The sequence below is a fragment of the Diabrotica virgifera genome, chromosome 9 (assembly GCF_917563875.1).
Source record: "Diabrotica virgifera virgifera chromosome 9, PGI_DIABVI_V3a".
Classification (NCBI taxonomy): domain Eukaryota; kingdom Metazoa; phylum Arthropoda; class Insecta; order Coleoptera; family Chrysomelidae; genus Diabrotica; species Diabrotica virgifera.
Window position 1 is genome coordinate 142408499 of NC_065451.1, and position 15785 is coordinate 142424283.

At 34.5% G+C, this 15785-nt stretch overlaps 1 protein-coding gene and 1 long non-coding RNA gene across 7 annotated transcripts in view; one reads left to right on the plus strand and one right to left on the minus strand.

Moving 5' to 3' along the window:
* The window catches only part of LOC126892866 (uncharacterized), a 62435-nt gene that overhangs the window by 15155 nt on the left and 31495 nt on the right, over nt 1-15785 (plus strand). For 5 of the 6 annotated variants that reach the window (XM_050662681.1, XM_050662684.1, XM_050662683.1 and 2 more), the window contains exons 2-5: nt 2534-2640; nt 10064-10223; nt 12406-12603; nt 12743-12929. In XM_050662681.1, coding sequence (XP_050518638.1) covers nt 10200-10223; nt 12406-12603; nt 12743-12928 — 408 coding nt within the window. In that variant the 5' untranslated portion in view covers nt 2534-2640; nt 10064-10199 and the 3' untranslated portion in view covers nt 12929. The remainder of the gene's footprint in view (nt 1-2533; nt 2641-10063; nt 10224-12405; nt 12604-12742; nt 12930-15785) is intronic. The other variant, XR_007701027.1, reaches the window with a different exon arrangement.
* LOC126892867 (uncharacterized) overlaps nt 13084-15785 on the minus strand; it is a 3469-nt gene continuing 767 nt past the window's right edge. The window contains exon 3 of the long non-coding RNA XR_007701028.1: nt 13084-13115. This is a non-coding gene — a long non-coding RNA (uncharacterized LOC126892867). The remainder of the gene's footprint in view (nt 13116-15785) is intronic.

Sequence of the window (15785 nt, forward strand, 5' to 3'; positions counted from 1 at the left end):
ACTTATATTTTACTTTTGTTCCTAGAACACTAAGACTTGCTAACTCCCTAGGTGACCTTTTACTTTTTGGTAACTCTGTTGATGTTTTTAAGAACCATTTAACCAAATTAAATATTTAGCAATGTTATTTGTTACCTTGTTATTTGTTAGTAATTAATGTTTTGTAATCATTTTACTTTGTCATGTCTTTTTGAATGTTTTGTACTCTCTCATTTTATTCTTATATATTCAACACTGTAATTATCAATATCTTATTAATGTATTACCGAATTGGGCTTGCCCGTATAAATAAATAAATAACAATTTCCATGCGTTCTGTCTGCACTTGGTGGGGAGGGCAGGGGAGGGGGGATAGGTTACTTGTGACTGTAATTATCTGTAGTTTACGGACCGCTTGGCTTATTTAGGGTATTCTGCACATTTGTACTGTAAACAGTTGGCTTTGTGCGGGTAGTCAGGGTTAAACTTCTTCTCATTTACCGCGTAAAGTTTGAGATCGTCAAATTCTAAATTGAACTGACTAATATGGGTCGAAGAAACTCACAAAAGAGAAGGTTCGTGCTTTAACATTGCTGGAGAAAGGAGACTCTGTAATTACCGTAGCATGTGATATTGGTGCTTCAAGAGGGGCTATTTATCAACTGAAACGTTGCAGCCGAACTTCGATTTGTATGCTGTCTATATTAGGGAACTTGCATAAAATTTTAAATTCGAAAAAACTGTTATAAATCACAACAGAACATAATTTAAAACATGTATCAAATATTAAAAAGTTTTGTTTGGCTTTCGTTTGGCCCCTAAAGATGATTAAAAATTCAAATTAAAGCAGGTGGCCCAAAACGCGTCGTGACGTCATTCGTTTAAATTATGTTTACATTCTTCCAAAAAAAGTAAACAAAATTTAAAAATAGACATTACATATACAAACCTAATAGGGAACTTGCACATTTTTTTATTGCATAATAATATTCAGTTTCCTTTAAAAATAAGGTTTCCAAAATTTCACGCCTTAAAACCTCATAACAGAAGTACAAATTTAAAATCTATATATTTTTTTTCTTTTCTGGTCTTGGTTTAGAGAACCTTTAGTCAATTTAAAATAGTTCAAACGATCAAAAACACTTGTGAGGTTACATAACTGTATTTTCTACTGACGTTTATAATGTCTAATTTTAAATTCTGTTTACTTTTTTGGAAGAATGTAAACATAATTTAAACGAATGACCACCTGTTTTGGGCCACCTGTTTTAATTTGAATTTTTAATCATCTTTAGGGGCCAAACAAAAGCCAAACAAAACTTTTTAATATTTGATACATGTTTTAAATTATGTTCTGTTGTGATTTATAACATTTTTTTCGAATTTAAAATTTTATGCAAGTTCCCTATTCAAGATTATAAATCTGTTACTCCAGTGAATAAGTGGTTAAGTCAATTTTGAATAGTTTTCAGGAGACGACTTACAAGTTTTGACAACATGTAATAAATCAATTTTATAAGATGGAATGCTAAAACTTTACATAAAATTAAGATAGAATACAAACATATTATTGGTCTCATTTTGTAACTGCTAAGTGATTAGGTTAATGAGATATGAGAAGATATGAGACTTAACCATTTATTCACCGTCGACTTACCCAGTTATTCACCCAATATGTTAATTGAAAATAAGTCAATATTATGTATTTTATTTTTCGGTACTACATCGATATTCTTAAATAATAAGGCTATAACATACTAAAGAAATCACTGAAATCGGACAACAGGTTTAGGAAATTGGAGAGATCAAAAATGTCCTATTTTTAAGGTGATGCATTCATTTTGCTGCTGAGTGTACGAGTATTATGATCTGTTTTTAAACTAGGAATAATTCAAATTTACCGCGTCATAATGTTTGTTTGTAATTGGTCCAATCTCAGACAAGTTTACTCCACTGTTATGAATTTTTTGACACTAATGACATTTATGAAATTTTGACTACTGGTATTTCATAGGTTAATTCAGTTATATCGGCAATTTTTTGTGTTTGCTGCATTATTCCTTTATTTTTAGATTTTTAGTCCACTTTTGTATAAAAAACAGTTCTTTTAAAACTGTTTAGTGACGTATTAGTATAATATGTATGGATTACTGTCGAAGGCCGATATGATCAACCAAAAATGAAGATGTATTTGGTGATTTTTCTCTTGGGTGCAAATTTATCTTTTTCATTTATTCCTTTCGGTTTAAAAACAAACTTTGGTAATAGTCTGCATGGCGTTCAAGTTGTTTAATGTTGAGTCCTTCAATATTCTCTAGTGAAAAAAGATAATAGCCATTTCATAATTATTACCACTGGCACTCTCGCAGTGTGTGCGACACATACTACACATTGACATACGTTTCACTTTATGTTTTCATTCAACTTATTTGAAAATGAATCGTGACGCATGGGAAAAGTTAGAGTGAAAGAACTATAGAGGTAATAAAGGTGTTTGTAGGATTAAGAGTTTTTTTTTTATTTATTTATTTTTGATTTTGAATTATATTTTTAGCTTGGATTTGATAGGGCTGGTCAGAGAACGTTTGGAGAATTTGAAAGAAGGAAATCTATTAAGATTTGTGAAAAAAAAAAGAAAAATCCTGACTGTAGAACTTACATGTGAGTATCTATTAATTTATTCCGTTCCATTCTTTCTACCAGTATAGGCTCTTGAATATGTACTTTAAAAAGAAACTACAACGTTAACGGGTTTTATTGTTTTATATGGTCAATGGACGTCTAAATATGAAAAAACCGCGGAGTGCTACCATGTAAAGGGGTGCGTTTTTTTAAGAAAGGGGCGAATTAGTCCCTAGTCACAGGGTGCATAAGGGTGAGTTCGATGCACTTTTGCTACAAACACGTCTATAGAAAAATTGTTCCAGATTAAATTTATTATCGAAAGTTATTATCGAAATTTATTATCACCTTTTAAAGTAAAAAATATTTTTTTTACAAAAATATATTCAAAAAACATGATAATTTTGTTTTTGCCCCATAGTTTTTTTCTACAGGGATATAGGTATGGGCATATTTTCACAGAAAAAACACTTCCATACTTCCTCTATTTTCCCCATTATTTCGCAAACATTGTTCTGTAACTTTTTTCTACGCATTTCTAGATACATACACTCACCGGCACAAAATTCCTCCATCCAAAAATTTTTTATTCGGTTTGAAAATTTATAACTTTATTATTTGTACACCGATTTTTAAGATTCTTGCACCAATATTTGTAGGTACATGTATTGATATCGTTTGGTATTATTCCGGTAACACAAAAATTTTGCTTGTGTGGCACTATACGGGGGTGAAAGGAAACATTGTATTTTCTCTTAACTTTAAAACATTCTGTGGAAGAACGGAAGAGCTGCTTTTGTTTCATAGTCCTGTCATTTTATCCGGGAGGCATCACTAAAATTTTGTTTTTTGAATTATCCGAATATCTCTTTTGTTGTAAGAGCTGCGCCATTTTTTGTAAATAAAAACACTGGTTGACTCATAAAATAGAGGTTGGATTGATAAGCCTAGAATGGCCCGCATGCAGCCCAGATCTCAAATCTATTGTATATTTATGGGATGAATTAAAAAAAGTTATTCGCCGTCATCCTAGGCCTCCAGAAAATTTGGTACAGTTATGGCCCTGGTAGAGAAATATCGGGCTATTCCCCAGGCAAGGATAACACATCTTTATTGGATGCCAAACAGACTGCGAGCAGTCGTTGCTGCAAGAGGTGGACATACCCGCTATTGAATTGTTTTGTTGTTTTTGATCGCTTTTATTCACCCCCGTATAATGCCATCTAGCAACTAGCTGCGGTAACACAAATGTTGTATATCTTGGTCAGGATCCAATTCTTCCAGCTCAGGATCATTGGCGACATCCTTTTTCGGTTTCAGATTTTGATAAAATGCATGGAATGAAGGATCTGTTAAAGGCAATAATAAGTCTTTTTTCTTGTCTGTAGCTATCGACACTCCTTCCTTGTTAATGTTAGGTAAACAAAATAATATAGTTGGACGTCTTCTATGAGCAAAATTTATTTTTTTTAAAAGATGTTCTTGTTTTAATGAGCATCTAAATGAAATTTGGGCACCACTTTTGCGCATGTTTACATATTGAAGCCATTGGACTGGTTTCCACAGAAACATGTCGCCGTCATTATCAAGTTTTTTAATATTCTTGATAATCTAAGGGTCATGTTTCGTCACAAGTGAATTGAAATCGAAGAAATTATCTTTCAACATCATTACAATTTCAAAGGGATTCTTCGTTAGCAATTCTGATTACCTGTACTCAGTCGTTAAGATGATTTATTTAAATTGTTTTTTTCCTGACTCTTTCAATAACGGAGTGGTCAGTATCACACTCCCAATGCGTATGACAACTAACCAAAATTTTGTGGTTGATCTTCAGGTTTGCTTTTTGATTAACAAAATTAAGAAACATTAATGCAACATTATTTTTATTCTGACCACCACAGGTATCTGAATAAAATTTTACTTCTAGTCCAGGGCGCATCTGTTTTGAGATGGACGTTGAGAGGTGACTCAAATTTTTTTGCAGTAATTGCTTGAAAATAACTCAAACAATAATATTTCAGTTATCCTCCCTCTCAAAAAGGTCCGGAACATTGTTAAATAATTAAAATGTCAAAAAATGAAGGAAAAATTCGATTTTTTTCTTCGTTTTTTGATTATAACTTTAAAAGTATTCATTTCCGAGAAAAGTTGAACTGACATAAAAGTTGCGTAATTAAATTTCCTATAATATAGAATTGGTTATAAAGGCTATAGCGGGATAAGATGGTCAAAAATGCCTCCGCACCGATCAGCCCCGCTACTTATGTTTTCGATAAAGGATATAGAATTATGCCCTCATGCAAATTTTTAGCTTCCCAGAGGTCCTAAAACGTCTTGAATCGAGAAAAGAAGAATTTTTAGGTTTTATTTTTTTGTGAGCGCAATTTTACTTTAAAAAATTTGAAAAAATTCAAGAGGTTGTATCTTTTGAATACAAAACAACCTAATTTTTTTCAGATTTTTGTAATGAAAAAATGAGCCCAGGAAAATTTTTTGAAATTTTCAAACAATTTTTAGGTTATGATAATATGATTTGGCCAACTTTTAAATAGTATTTTTTTGTGTACTTTTTGCCGTTCTTTTAAATGACAAAGGCAGAATTTTTAATATCTGAGCGGAAAGAACGCAAAAATCGAAAAAACCGAAGCAAATCGAATCGCATATCGAAAATTCACCCTGTTTGTAGTAGGCCGCGTTTAAAATTTAAAGTTCAGTTGACTATTTTAAAAATTGTAATCCATCACCCTGTATGACTGTGCAAAATTTCAAATCTGTATATATTTTTATAGCCGAAACATAGGGGTGTTTTCATCTTAAATGCGACACACTGTATCTTATCAATTTGATAATTTATTGCAACTAATATAGTCGTATTTTTTATAGATTCAAAATATACAATCAAAGTACTGACTAATTCACTAATTTTATCATAAAAACTTCAAAATTGATTGCAGTGAAGTATTGAACCAATTATTAATGTGTATTAATAATTAATGTGTATTAATAATGTGTATATAATTACGTGTAATAATATAATATAATATAATATACAGATTGAGTTTTATGTATGGAAACCCTCAATTATCTCGGAAATGGCTTGCACGATTTTTATGGATTGTGGTGGGTTGGGGTTTACTAATGTGGCCGATATTATAGTAGTACTTACATTGTTTTCAGATCTTCCGTTTTTCTGAAAATCTAATTAACTTTCTTATTTCAAATGGAACACCCTGTATATTTTTTTGCGTTTTGAAGTAATTAAGAAATACTGATTATTTTCCATGTTATATTCCCTATGCCTAAAGGCCATAATTTCGGAGTTATTACTACATTTATTTAAAAAAACTTTTCAAACAAATTATAAAAATCAATTTTTTCGGCCTGCGTAGACATTATTTTACGTTCTTTGGACCATTGGGAACAAAAAAGTTCTCTTGTAATTTTTCCCTAAAGTTAATCGTTTTCGAGCTATAAATAATTTAAAACTGAAAAGAAATCGAATAATTACGATTTTCAAGGTTAAAAAACACAAATCAAAAATATTATTTTTGAAACTGCCTAGTATAAAAATTCAAGCTAAAGCCTTATTTTGTCAGTTACCAATAAGTAACTTGAGCTTGTTTTATTCTAAAATATTATTTTTTAGTTGTTAATGCAGCCCGATCGCCCGTACTCTCATATGCGCTTCATTAACATTTATTAAAAAGCAATGTTTTAGAATAAAACGTGCCAAAAAATTTTATAGCGAGCCCTTGGAAGAACGGTTTTGGGTACTCCGCAGCTTCAAAAATAATGTTTTTTATTTTTGTTTTTGAACCTTGAAAATCGTCATTATTCGATTTTTTTCAGTTTTAAATTGTTTATAACTCGAAAACGATTAACTTTAGAGAAAAATTACAAAAGACCTTTTTTTGTTCCCAATGATCCAAAGAACGTAAAAAAATATTGTCTACACGGGCCGAAGCAATTGATTTTTATAATTTCTTTAAATTTTTTATTAAACATGTAGCAATAACTCCAAAACTATGGCATTTAGGTATAGAGAATTACATAAAAAATAATCAGTATATCTTAAGGACTTCGAAACGCAAAAAATATACAGGGTGTTCTATTTGAAATAAGAAAGTACATTAGATTTCCAGAAAAACGGAAAATCTGACAACAATGTAATTATCACTGTGATATCGGCTGCATTAGAAAACCCCTACCCACCAAAACCTATGAAAAACGTGAAAGTCGTTTCCGAGATACTTGAGGGTTTTTATACATAAAACTCACTCTATTATAAATATTACTTATAATAATTATAATAATATTATGCCTTACACCACTATGTGGTAAAAAGGTTTTTTGGAAATATATATACCTACATATAATAATATATTAATACGCATTAATTGGTTCAATATTTCAATGCAATCAATTTGAACTTTTTATGATAAAATTAGTGAATTAGTCAGTACTTTGATTGTATATTTTGAGTAGATAAGATACAGTGTGTCGCATTTAAGATGAAGACACCCCTATGTTTCGGCTATAAAGATATATACAGATTTGAAATTTTGCACAGTCATACAGGGTGATGGTTTACAATTTTTAAAATAGTCAACTGAACTTTAAATTTTAAACGCGGCCTACTACCAACAGGGTGCATTTTCGATATGCTATTCGATTTGCTTCGCGTTACAGATATCGATGTTATTTGGAAAAGTTGTTCCAAATATTATTATAACCCCACATACCAAATTTTATGACAAAATTCACAATTTTAGTTTTTTTTTTCAGTTGTGGTAGTTAGGATCCTAAATCCTAAAATTGGCTGTCCCGAGATGCATCTCGAGACAGCCAAAAACTGTTTTTTCGATTTTTGCGTTCTTTCCGCTCAGATATTAAAAAATCTGCCTTTGTCATTTAAAAGAACGGCAAAAAGTACACAAAAAAATACTATTTAAAAGTTGGCCAAATCATACTATCATAACCTAAAAATTGTTAGAAAATTTCAAAAATTTTTCCTGGGCTCATTTTTCATTACAAAAATCTGAAAAAAATTAGGTTGTTTTGTATTCAAAAGATACAACGTCTTGATTTTTTTCAGATTTTTTAAAGTAAAATTGCGCTCACAAAAAAATAAAACCTAAAAATTCTTCTTTTCTCGATTCAAGACATTTTAGGACATCTGGGAAGCTAAAAATCTGCATGAGGGCATAATTTTATATCCTTTATCGAAAACATAAGTAGCGGGGCTGATCGGTGCGGGGGCATTTTTGACCATCTTATCCCGCTATAGCCTTTTAAAAATGAGTCACCCTTGTTGCAAAATAGCAATAATTGCGAAAAAACCATACAAAAACAAGTATTCGCATTTTACGTTTTTCAACCATTTGTGCTACACTAAGAGCCTTCATATTTTACCCAGAATAACTTTATAATATAGTAAAACAACACTGTAAATTTCATTAAGATCGGCTTAATAGATTTTGCAAAATAAATTTTGCAATCCGGCTTTTGCAAAAAAAATTCATTATTTAAAATGTTGCAGGACTGAAAATAAAGCAGATAGCAAGTTGAATTTTTTTTTGCTTATAGAAGTGTACTGTACCTTTCATTTGCAAATTGCAAAATTAAAATCGATTAATTACCACGGCGTCAGGAAATTTTTTAAATAAACATTAATTTTTGGTGCTGCGCGCAGGACAGCGGTGTTCGATTCACACAAGTTGATTTCCACCAAAATTTCTTCTAATCTTTATCTAATATATTATTTTCTTACTCTATATTTTGTTGCATTTTAATATTTTAATTCCACAAAAATCAAACTAATTTTATTATTGTTTGTGAAATATTGTTTAAACAATTGCATATGTTTAAAAATAATAAACTTTTATTCACTAAGTTAAAATATATGAACAAAGAAAGTTTTTGCTAAAAAAAGTGTTATTTCAAAAGATAGAGTAAGTATTTTTATTTTGCAATAAACAAATTTATTTATTTATATCGAAATGTAATAAAAATTTAAATGTATCAATCATTATCAAAGGTCATTGGAATGCCCAATCAGACCAAACTATCCGCTGTCCTGCGCGTAGCACCAATAATTAATGTTTATTTAAAAAAATTCCTGACGCCGTGGTAGTTAATCGATTTTAATTTTGCAAATTGCAAATGAAAGTTACAGTACACTTCTATATGCAAAAAACTTTTTAACTTGCTATCTGCTTTATTTTTAGTCCTGTAACATTTTGAAAAAATGAATTTTTTTTGCGAAACCTGGATTGCAAAATTTATTTTGCAAAATTTATTAAACCGATCTTAATGAAATTTACAGTATTGTTTTAGTGTATCATAAAGTTTTTCTGGGTAAAATATGAAGGTCCTAAGTGTAGCATAAATGATTGAAAAACGTAAAATGCGAATACTTGTTTTTGTATGGTTTTTTCGCAATATTGCTACTTTGCTACTTTGCTTTAAATTTTTAACCAATTCTATATTGTAGGATATTTATTTTTGATATCAAAAAATTTTAATCTGTTCTTTAAAACACCAAAAATATATTCTGCCTTATTGCTTTTACTCACGTCTCTAAAACCTAAAAACCTCTCATAAATATTACCACGTAACGCGTATCGAACAACAATATAAGTAATTGTTAATTGTAAATGACATGATAATCAGAAGTTTCATCTACTTCCAGCGAAAAGCAAATGGTTTTCTAAATCTCAGGTTCAATAACGTTATTCAAAATATAACTATTTGATTATTATATTATGTATTAATTCATTCTGTATTACGAATACACTTCGAATCAGAAAGTAAATATTTCTAAAACAATTTTATTAATTCTCTATAATTACTTTGATTTTTAACAAATGCTTCGATCCATCATGTCCACTAAATGATAATTCCTGACAACTTAAAAAAATTACAATATCAAACGACGTAAAACCGCGTGATTATTTTTGACAATTTCTGCCGATGCGATGCGATGCTCCAAATGAAACACCGACCGGCAGATGTAAATGTGCCGTACTTGGCCGCTTAAACCCCAGTCGTCCCCAGTCCAATGCCCACGGAGAGAATGTATGTATGTTCGCTTTCGCTCGCTCATCGACTTGTTATGTCGTTGAGTTTTACGTGTCGTCAAGCGTTGGGTACGGCTAGCCGAAAAGTCGGATGAATGGCTCGGATCATTAATTTTTTGAGAAGTCGTGTTATGCGCAGGGATCACTTTTAACGTTCGGATTGATCAAATCTTTTTAAAACCCATGAATAAAATTTAGTCTGTATTATCTGACAGATTTTTTTTTTACTTCACAGATACAAATATTAAAAAAAATTATATCTATAAATGTGTGGGTCGGCACTGCCGACCCTGACTGGCCACCACTGCCGACCCTGACTGGCCGCCACTGTCTGACTCAGACTTTGACTTTGACAGAATTGACTTTGTGTGTATTTGCAGGTTCAATAAGAATAAAACTATGAGAAATCAAATATGTACACAAATGACCCATGGTCACAACAATCCAATGAAGAATGCCTAATACAGCTCTTCATACTTAAAAATACAAATCTGGGATTCCCCTAACACCATGTAAATGTATTCTCAACTACTAAGGAATGTAAGTAGTAGTTAAGGGTCACTTCACACCAGTTTGACACCACTCCTGGGGTGCTGTGTGTGGTACGGGTGGTATGATACGGGGGTTAGCATGATAGGGGTTGTGGTACGGGGGTGGTATGATACGGGGGTTAGCATGATAGGGTTGTGATACGGGTTTTGTATGATACGGTAGGGTAGCATGATAGGGGTTTGTGTGAGAAGGGTGTGGTTGATAGGGGTTGTAGCGACGGATCGATGGGACAGGTGTATTAAATAAAAAATGTTGAGGCTGGGACTACTTTTGTGCGGGTGGAAGGTTCTAGTGTCAAACAAACAAAAAATACAAGCATAGAATAATAAAATAATCATAATAATAATAATAAAATATAACTAAAATGTACCGAAAAATAACACACCTTTAAAAAAAACAGAATACAGCAAGCGTTATGTATAAATCATCAATTGTGTAAAACAGCAAGTGTCGAATACAGCAAAAAAAATGTGGGCAAAAACAAATGACACACCAATGTGATAACCATAGAATAATAAAATAACCATAATAAAAAAATATACGTAAATATAACTAAAAAACATACCTTAAAAAAAAGCAGAAGGCAGCAAAACGTTTGATGATAAAAGCAAGTAACAACAAAAAACATATTGGCAGTGAACGGAGTAAAAAACCGAGCAAACTACCGATATGTGTTAAGCATTTACGTGTAATTGTAAAAACAGTTGTCGAAAAAACATTATACACTACAGACGCGGCCCGGAATGTGTGGACATCTAACTCTACGCTCTACGACGACGACGGTACGAATGTACGATAGAAAACTGTTTTTGTAAAAATCGGTACAGACAAACAGAACACATACGTTAGAAAAACAAGTGATAAACAACGAAACACAGATAACCCTTCAACGAAAGTTCTCGGCGAGAAAATACAAAAACTGTCGAGCGCACGGTTGTTATCAGCAGTAGCGGTTTTCGCCAAAACCACTAAACGCAAGAATCGTGAATAATAAGATTGAAAAATATTACACTTAATTTTGGTTAAAAATATTGAATAAAAATATCTAGGAATGTGTATGAATATTTTTTACAATAAAAAGTCCCGCTAGATTTACACCCAAAAAATAGTAGCAAAAAAAAGGTAATTAATTGCTGAGCAATAGGTCTGCCAATAGATCGAATAATATGGTTGTGACTGATAAAATCAATCGACTCGATGGTTTTGACAAACACAAATATGTTTTGCATATGGCCCCTGATATTCTTATTATTATTGACTAGCAAAAACCAATATTGCCCAATAGGTCCTTTGACAAAACAAAAATATGTTTACGACAAACAACCCAAAAAGACCCTGAAAACCTGTATAAAAGGGGTGTGCTTGTATGAAATGCTTCACATCACAAGTTCTAGTGTCGTAGTGACTATTTGGTAAGTACAGTGGAACCTCGATAACTCGGATTAATCGGGACCACGACCGATCCGGGTTATCGAAAATCCGAGATAGCCGGAGAATATGGTAAAAATTAATAAAATACGGTATACTTACAGATAAACTCCGTTAGAATTGAAATAACATGAAATATTTTTATAAATATGCACAGTACATATTACCTACTCATTACAATTCTAAAAAAACACCAAACCCAAACAATACAAGACACACAATACTAAAGACCATTGTTTATAAAAGAATTTTTTAAATAGTCTTTCCTAAACAATGCTGACAGTTTGAAATAAAAAGGAATAGATACTACAGACAGCTGGCTGTTGTTTCTGCGGCGTGTACTATGAGTAATTTTTAATCTCGTGTTCAAATTACACACATAAGTACACGACACAGAGAGTCTAGACACATTATCTCTCAAATATTATATTACATACACTTTTATTGTTGAAAGAATTGTCTGATAATTAACTATTTTGATTGGAAATAAGCCACAATTAAATTGAAAAATACAAAATATTGAAAATCAAAATGTTTATCTGATGAAAATCGGTCCGGGTTAGCCGGACTTCCGGGTTATCGGGGGCCGACTTATCGGGGTTCCACTGTACTCTCATTTATTATTGTGAATTGTACCATGTATTTATTAGTGTTACCCGTATATTCAATTTGTCCATAAAAATAACCATGCTAATAGTGTGTAGACTTATGAAGTAGTAGGCTAAAACAAGCGTTATTACAGATACAGTCCTATATCATAGAACACGACACAAGTACCCGCATCTCTCTCCTAGTTCTCGTGAAAAAGACAGAAGGATCTGGAACAAAACACCCCTGCAACTTCTTACCCTGTGGTTCAAAAGCTGTGAGTGCTACAGAACGTCAAACATTCCTCCACTTGTGTGAAAGGCTGCAAATCACAAGTTCTAGTGACTATTTGGTAAGTACTCTCATTTATTATTGTGTATTGTACCATGTAGTTATTAGTGTTACGCATATATTCAATTGTCCATAAAAAATAACCATGCTAATAGTGTGTAGACCTATGAATTAGTAGGCTAACACAAGCGTTATTACAGATACAGTCCTACGTACGACAAAAGTGCATCGCTCCTAGTTCTCGTGACAACGTCAGAAGGACCAGGCAAAAACAACCCAGGCAGCCATCTCCATTCCTAGTTTCTCTCTTGGACCAGCGGCTGTGTACTGCAGAACACAACCAAGCAAAACCCACAGTATCTTCAAAGGAAACAAAGGACAGATAAAGTAAGTACTCAAGAGTATGTTTTTAAACTATTTTTTATTAAAATATTAACGTAACAGCCACATAAGTACAACATCTTTATCCCGATCTATATAAAGATATACATTTACACCCGTAACAGTTCCTAAAGCCGAGTGTCTGGGCTTTGAGCAACCGCCGAAGCCGTACTGAACAACAATAGGTAGCGTCTACAATAAAAAAAAAATATGTCAAAACACTCTCTTAACCAAAAGTCTAGGCGTTAGCTGTTTTATAAAAAATCTCATGCTCTGTGTATTATATCTTAGATATGTTTTCTTTGCCGTTTTATTAAAAACATCCAGACATTTTTCGTTCGTCTTCTTCTTCTTCTTCGGAGGCTCCGTAGCCTGTCGGTGGCGGCATCTGAATGTTTCAGGTACCCTGTGTAGTTATATGTTAGCGTTGTTCTGATGGCATCTGAATGTTTCAGGTACCCTGTGTAGTCATCTGTTAGCGTGTCTCTGATGGCGTCTGAATGTTTCAGGTACCCTGTGTAGTTATATGTTAGCGTGTCTCTGATGGCATCTGAATGTTTCAGGTACCCTGTGTAGTTATATGTTAGCGTGTCTCTGATAGCATCTGAATGTTTCAGGTACCCTGTGCTAGCCTCTGTTAGCGTGTCTCTGATGGCATCTGAATGTTTCAGGTACCCTGTGTAGTCATCTGTTAGCGTGTCTCTGATGACGTCTGTTACCCTGTGCTAGCCTCTGTTAGTGTGTCTCTGATGACGTCTGTTACCCTGTGCTAGCCTCTGTTAGCGCGTCTCTGATGGCATCTGAATGTTTCAGGTACCCTGTGTAGTCATCTGTTAGCGTGTCTCTGATGGCATCTGAATGTTTCAGGTACCCTGTGTAGTCATCTGTTAGCGTGTCTCTGATGACGTCTGTTACCCTGTGCTAGCCTCTGTTAGTGTGTCTCTGATGACGTCTGTTACCCTGTGCTAGCCTCTGTTAGCGTGTCTCTGATGGCATCTGAATGTTTCAGGTACCCTGTGTAGTCATCTGTTAGCGTGTCTCTGATGACGTCTGTTACCCTGTGCTAGCCTCTGTTAGTGTGTCTCTGATGACGTCTGTTACCCTGTGCTAGCCTCTGTTAGTGTGTCTCTGATGACGTCTGTTACCCTGTGCTAGCCTCTGTTAGCGTGTCTCTGATGGCATCTGAATGTTTCAGGTACCCTGTGTAGTCATCTGTTAGCGTGTCTCTGATGACGTCTGTTACCCTGTGCTAGCCTCTGTTAGTGTGTCTCTGATGACGTCTGTTACCCTGTGCTAGCCTCTGTTAGCGCGTCTCTGATGGCATCTGAATGTTTCAGGTACCCTGTGTAGTCATCTGTTAGCGTGTCTCTGATGGCATCTGAATGTTTCAGGTACCCTGTGTAGTCATCTGTTAGCGTGTCTTTGATGACGTCTGTTACCCTGTGCTAGCCTCTGTTAGTGTGTCTCTGATGACGTCTGTTACCCTGTGCTAGCCTCTGTTAGCGTGTCTCTGATGGCATCTGAATGTTTCAGGTACCCTGTGTAGTCATCTGTTAGCGTGTCTCTGATGACGTCTGTTACCCTGTGCTAGCCTCTGTTAGTGTGTCTCTGATGACGTCTGTTACCCTGTGCTAGCCTCTGTTAGCGCGTCTCTGATGGCATCTGAATGTTTCAGGTACCCTGTGTAGTCATCTGTTAGCGTGTCTCTGATGGCATCTGAATGTTTCAGGTACCCTGTGTAGTCATCTGTTAGCGTGTCTCTGATGACGTCTGTTACCCTGTGCTAGCCTCTGTTAGTGTGTCTCTGATGAGGTCTGTTACCCTGTGCTAGCCTCTGTTAGCGTGTCTCTGATGGCATCTGAATGTTTCAGGTACCCTGTGTAGTCATCTGTTAGCGTGTCTCTGATGACGTCTGTTACCCTGTGCTAGCCTCTGTTAGTGTGTCTCTGATGACGTCTGTTACCCTGTGCTAGCCTCTGTTAGCGCGTCTCTGATGGCATCTGAATGTTTCAGGTACCCTGTGTAGTCATCTGTTAGCGTGTCTCTGATGGCATCTGAATGTTTCAGGTACCCTGTGTAGTCATCTGTTAGCGTGTCTTTGATGACGTCTGTTACCCTGTGCTAGCCTCTGTTAGTGTGTCTCTGATGACGTCTGTTACCCTGTGCTAGCCTCTGTTAGCGTGTCTCTGATGGCATCTGAATGTTTCAGGTACCCTGTGTAGTCATCTGTTAGCGTGTCTCTGATGACGTCTGTTACCCTGTGCTAGCCTCTGTTAGTGTGTCTCTGATGACGTCTGTTACCCTGTGCTAGCCTCTGTTAGCGCGTCTCTGATGGCATCTGAATGTTTCAGGTACCCTGTGTAGTCATCTGTTAGCGTGTCTCTGATGGCATCTGAATGTTTCAGGTACCCTGTGTAGTCATCTGTTAGCGTGTCTCTGATGACGTCTGTTACCCTGTGCTAGCCTCTGTTAGTGTGTCTCTGATGACGTCTGTTACCCTGTGCTAGCCTCTGTTAGCGCGTCTCTGATGGCATCTGAATGTTTCAGGTAACCTGTGTAGTCATCTGTTAGCGTGTCTCTGATGGCATCTGTGTAAACTGAAATATTTGTACAACTTTGCTTTCAACGTTCTAATAACTCTTTCACAAATGGCAGCCTTTCTAATCGTGTAGGTGCTGTAATGATTAATTTCGTGTTTTTTCATTAAATTTTGAAATTTTTTGTTGTAAAATTCGGTTCCCTGATCGGATTGTAGGTTCTTCGGCACTCGTCGAGTATGGGTGAGAATATCCGAAAATGTCCGAGTAATTTCCTCACCGGTTTTAGTCTTTAGAGGGCGTGTCCAAACAAACTTTGAAAAAC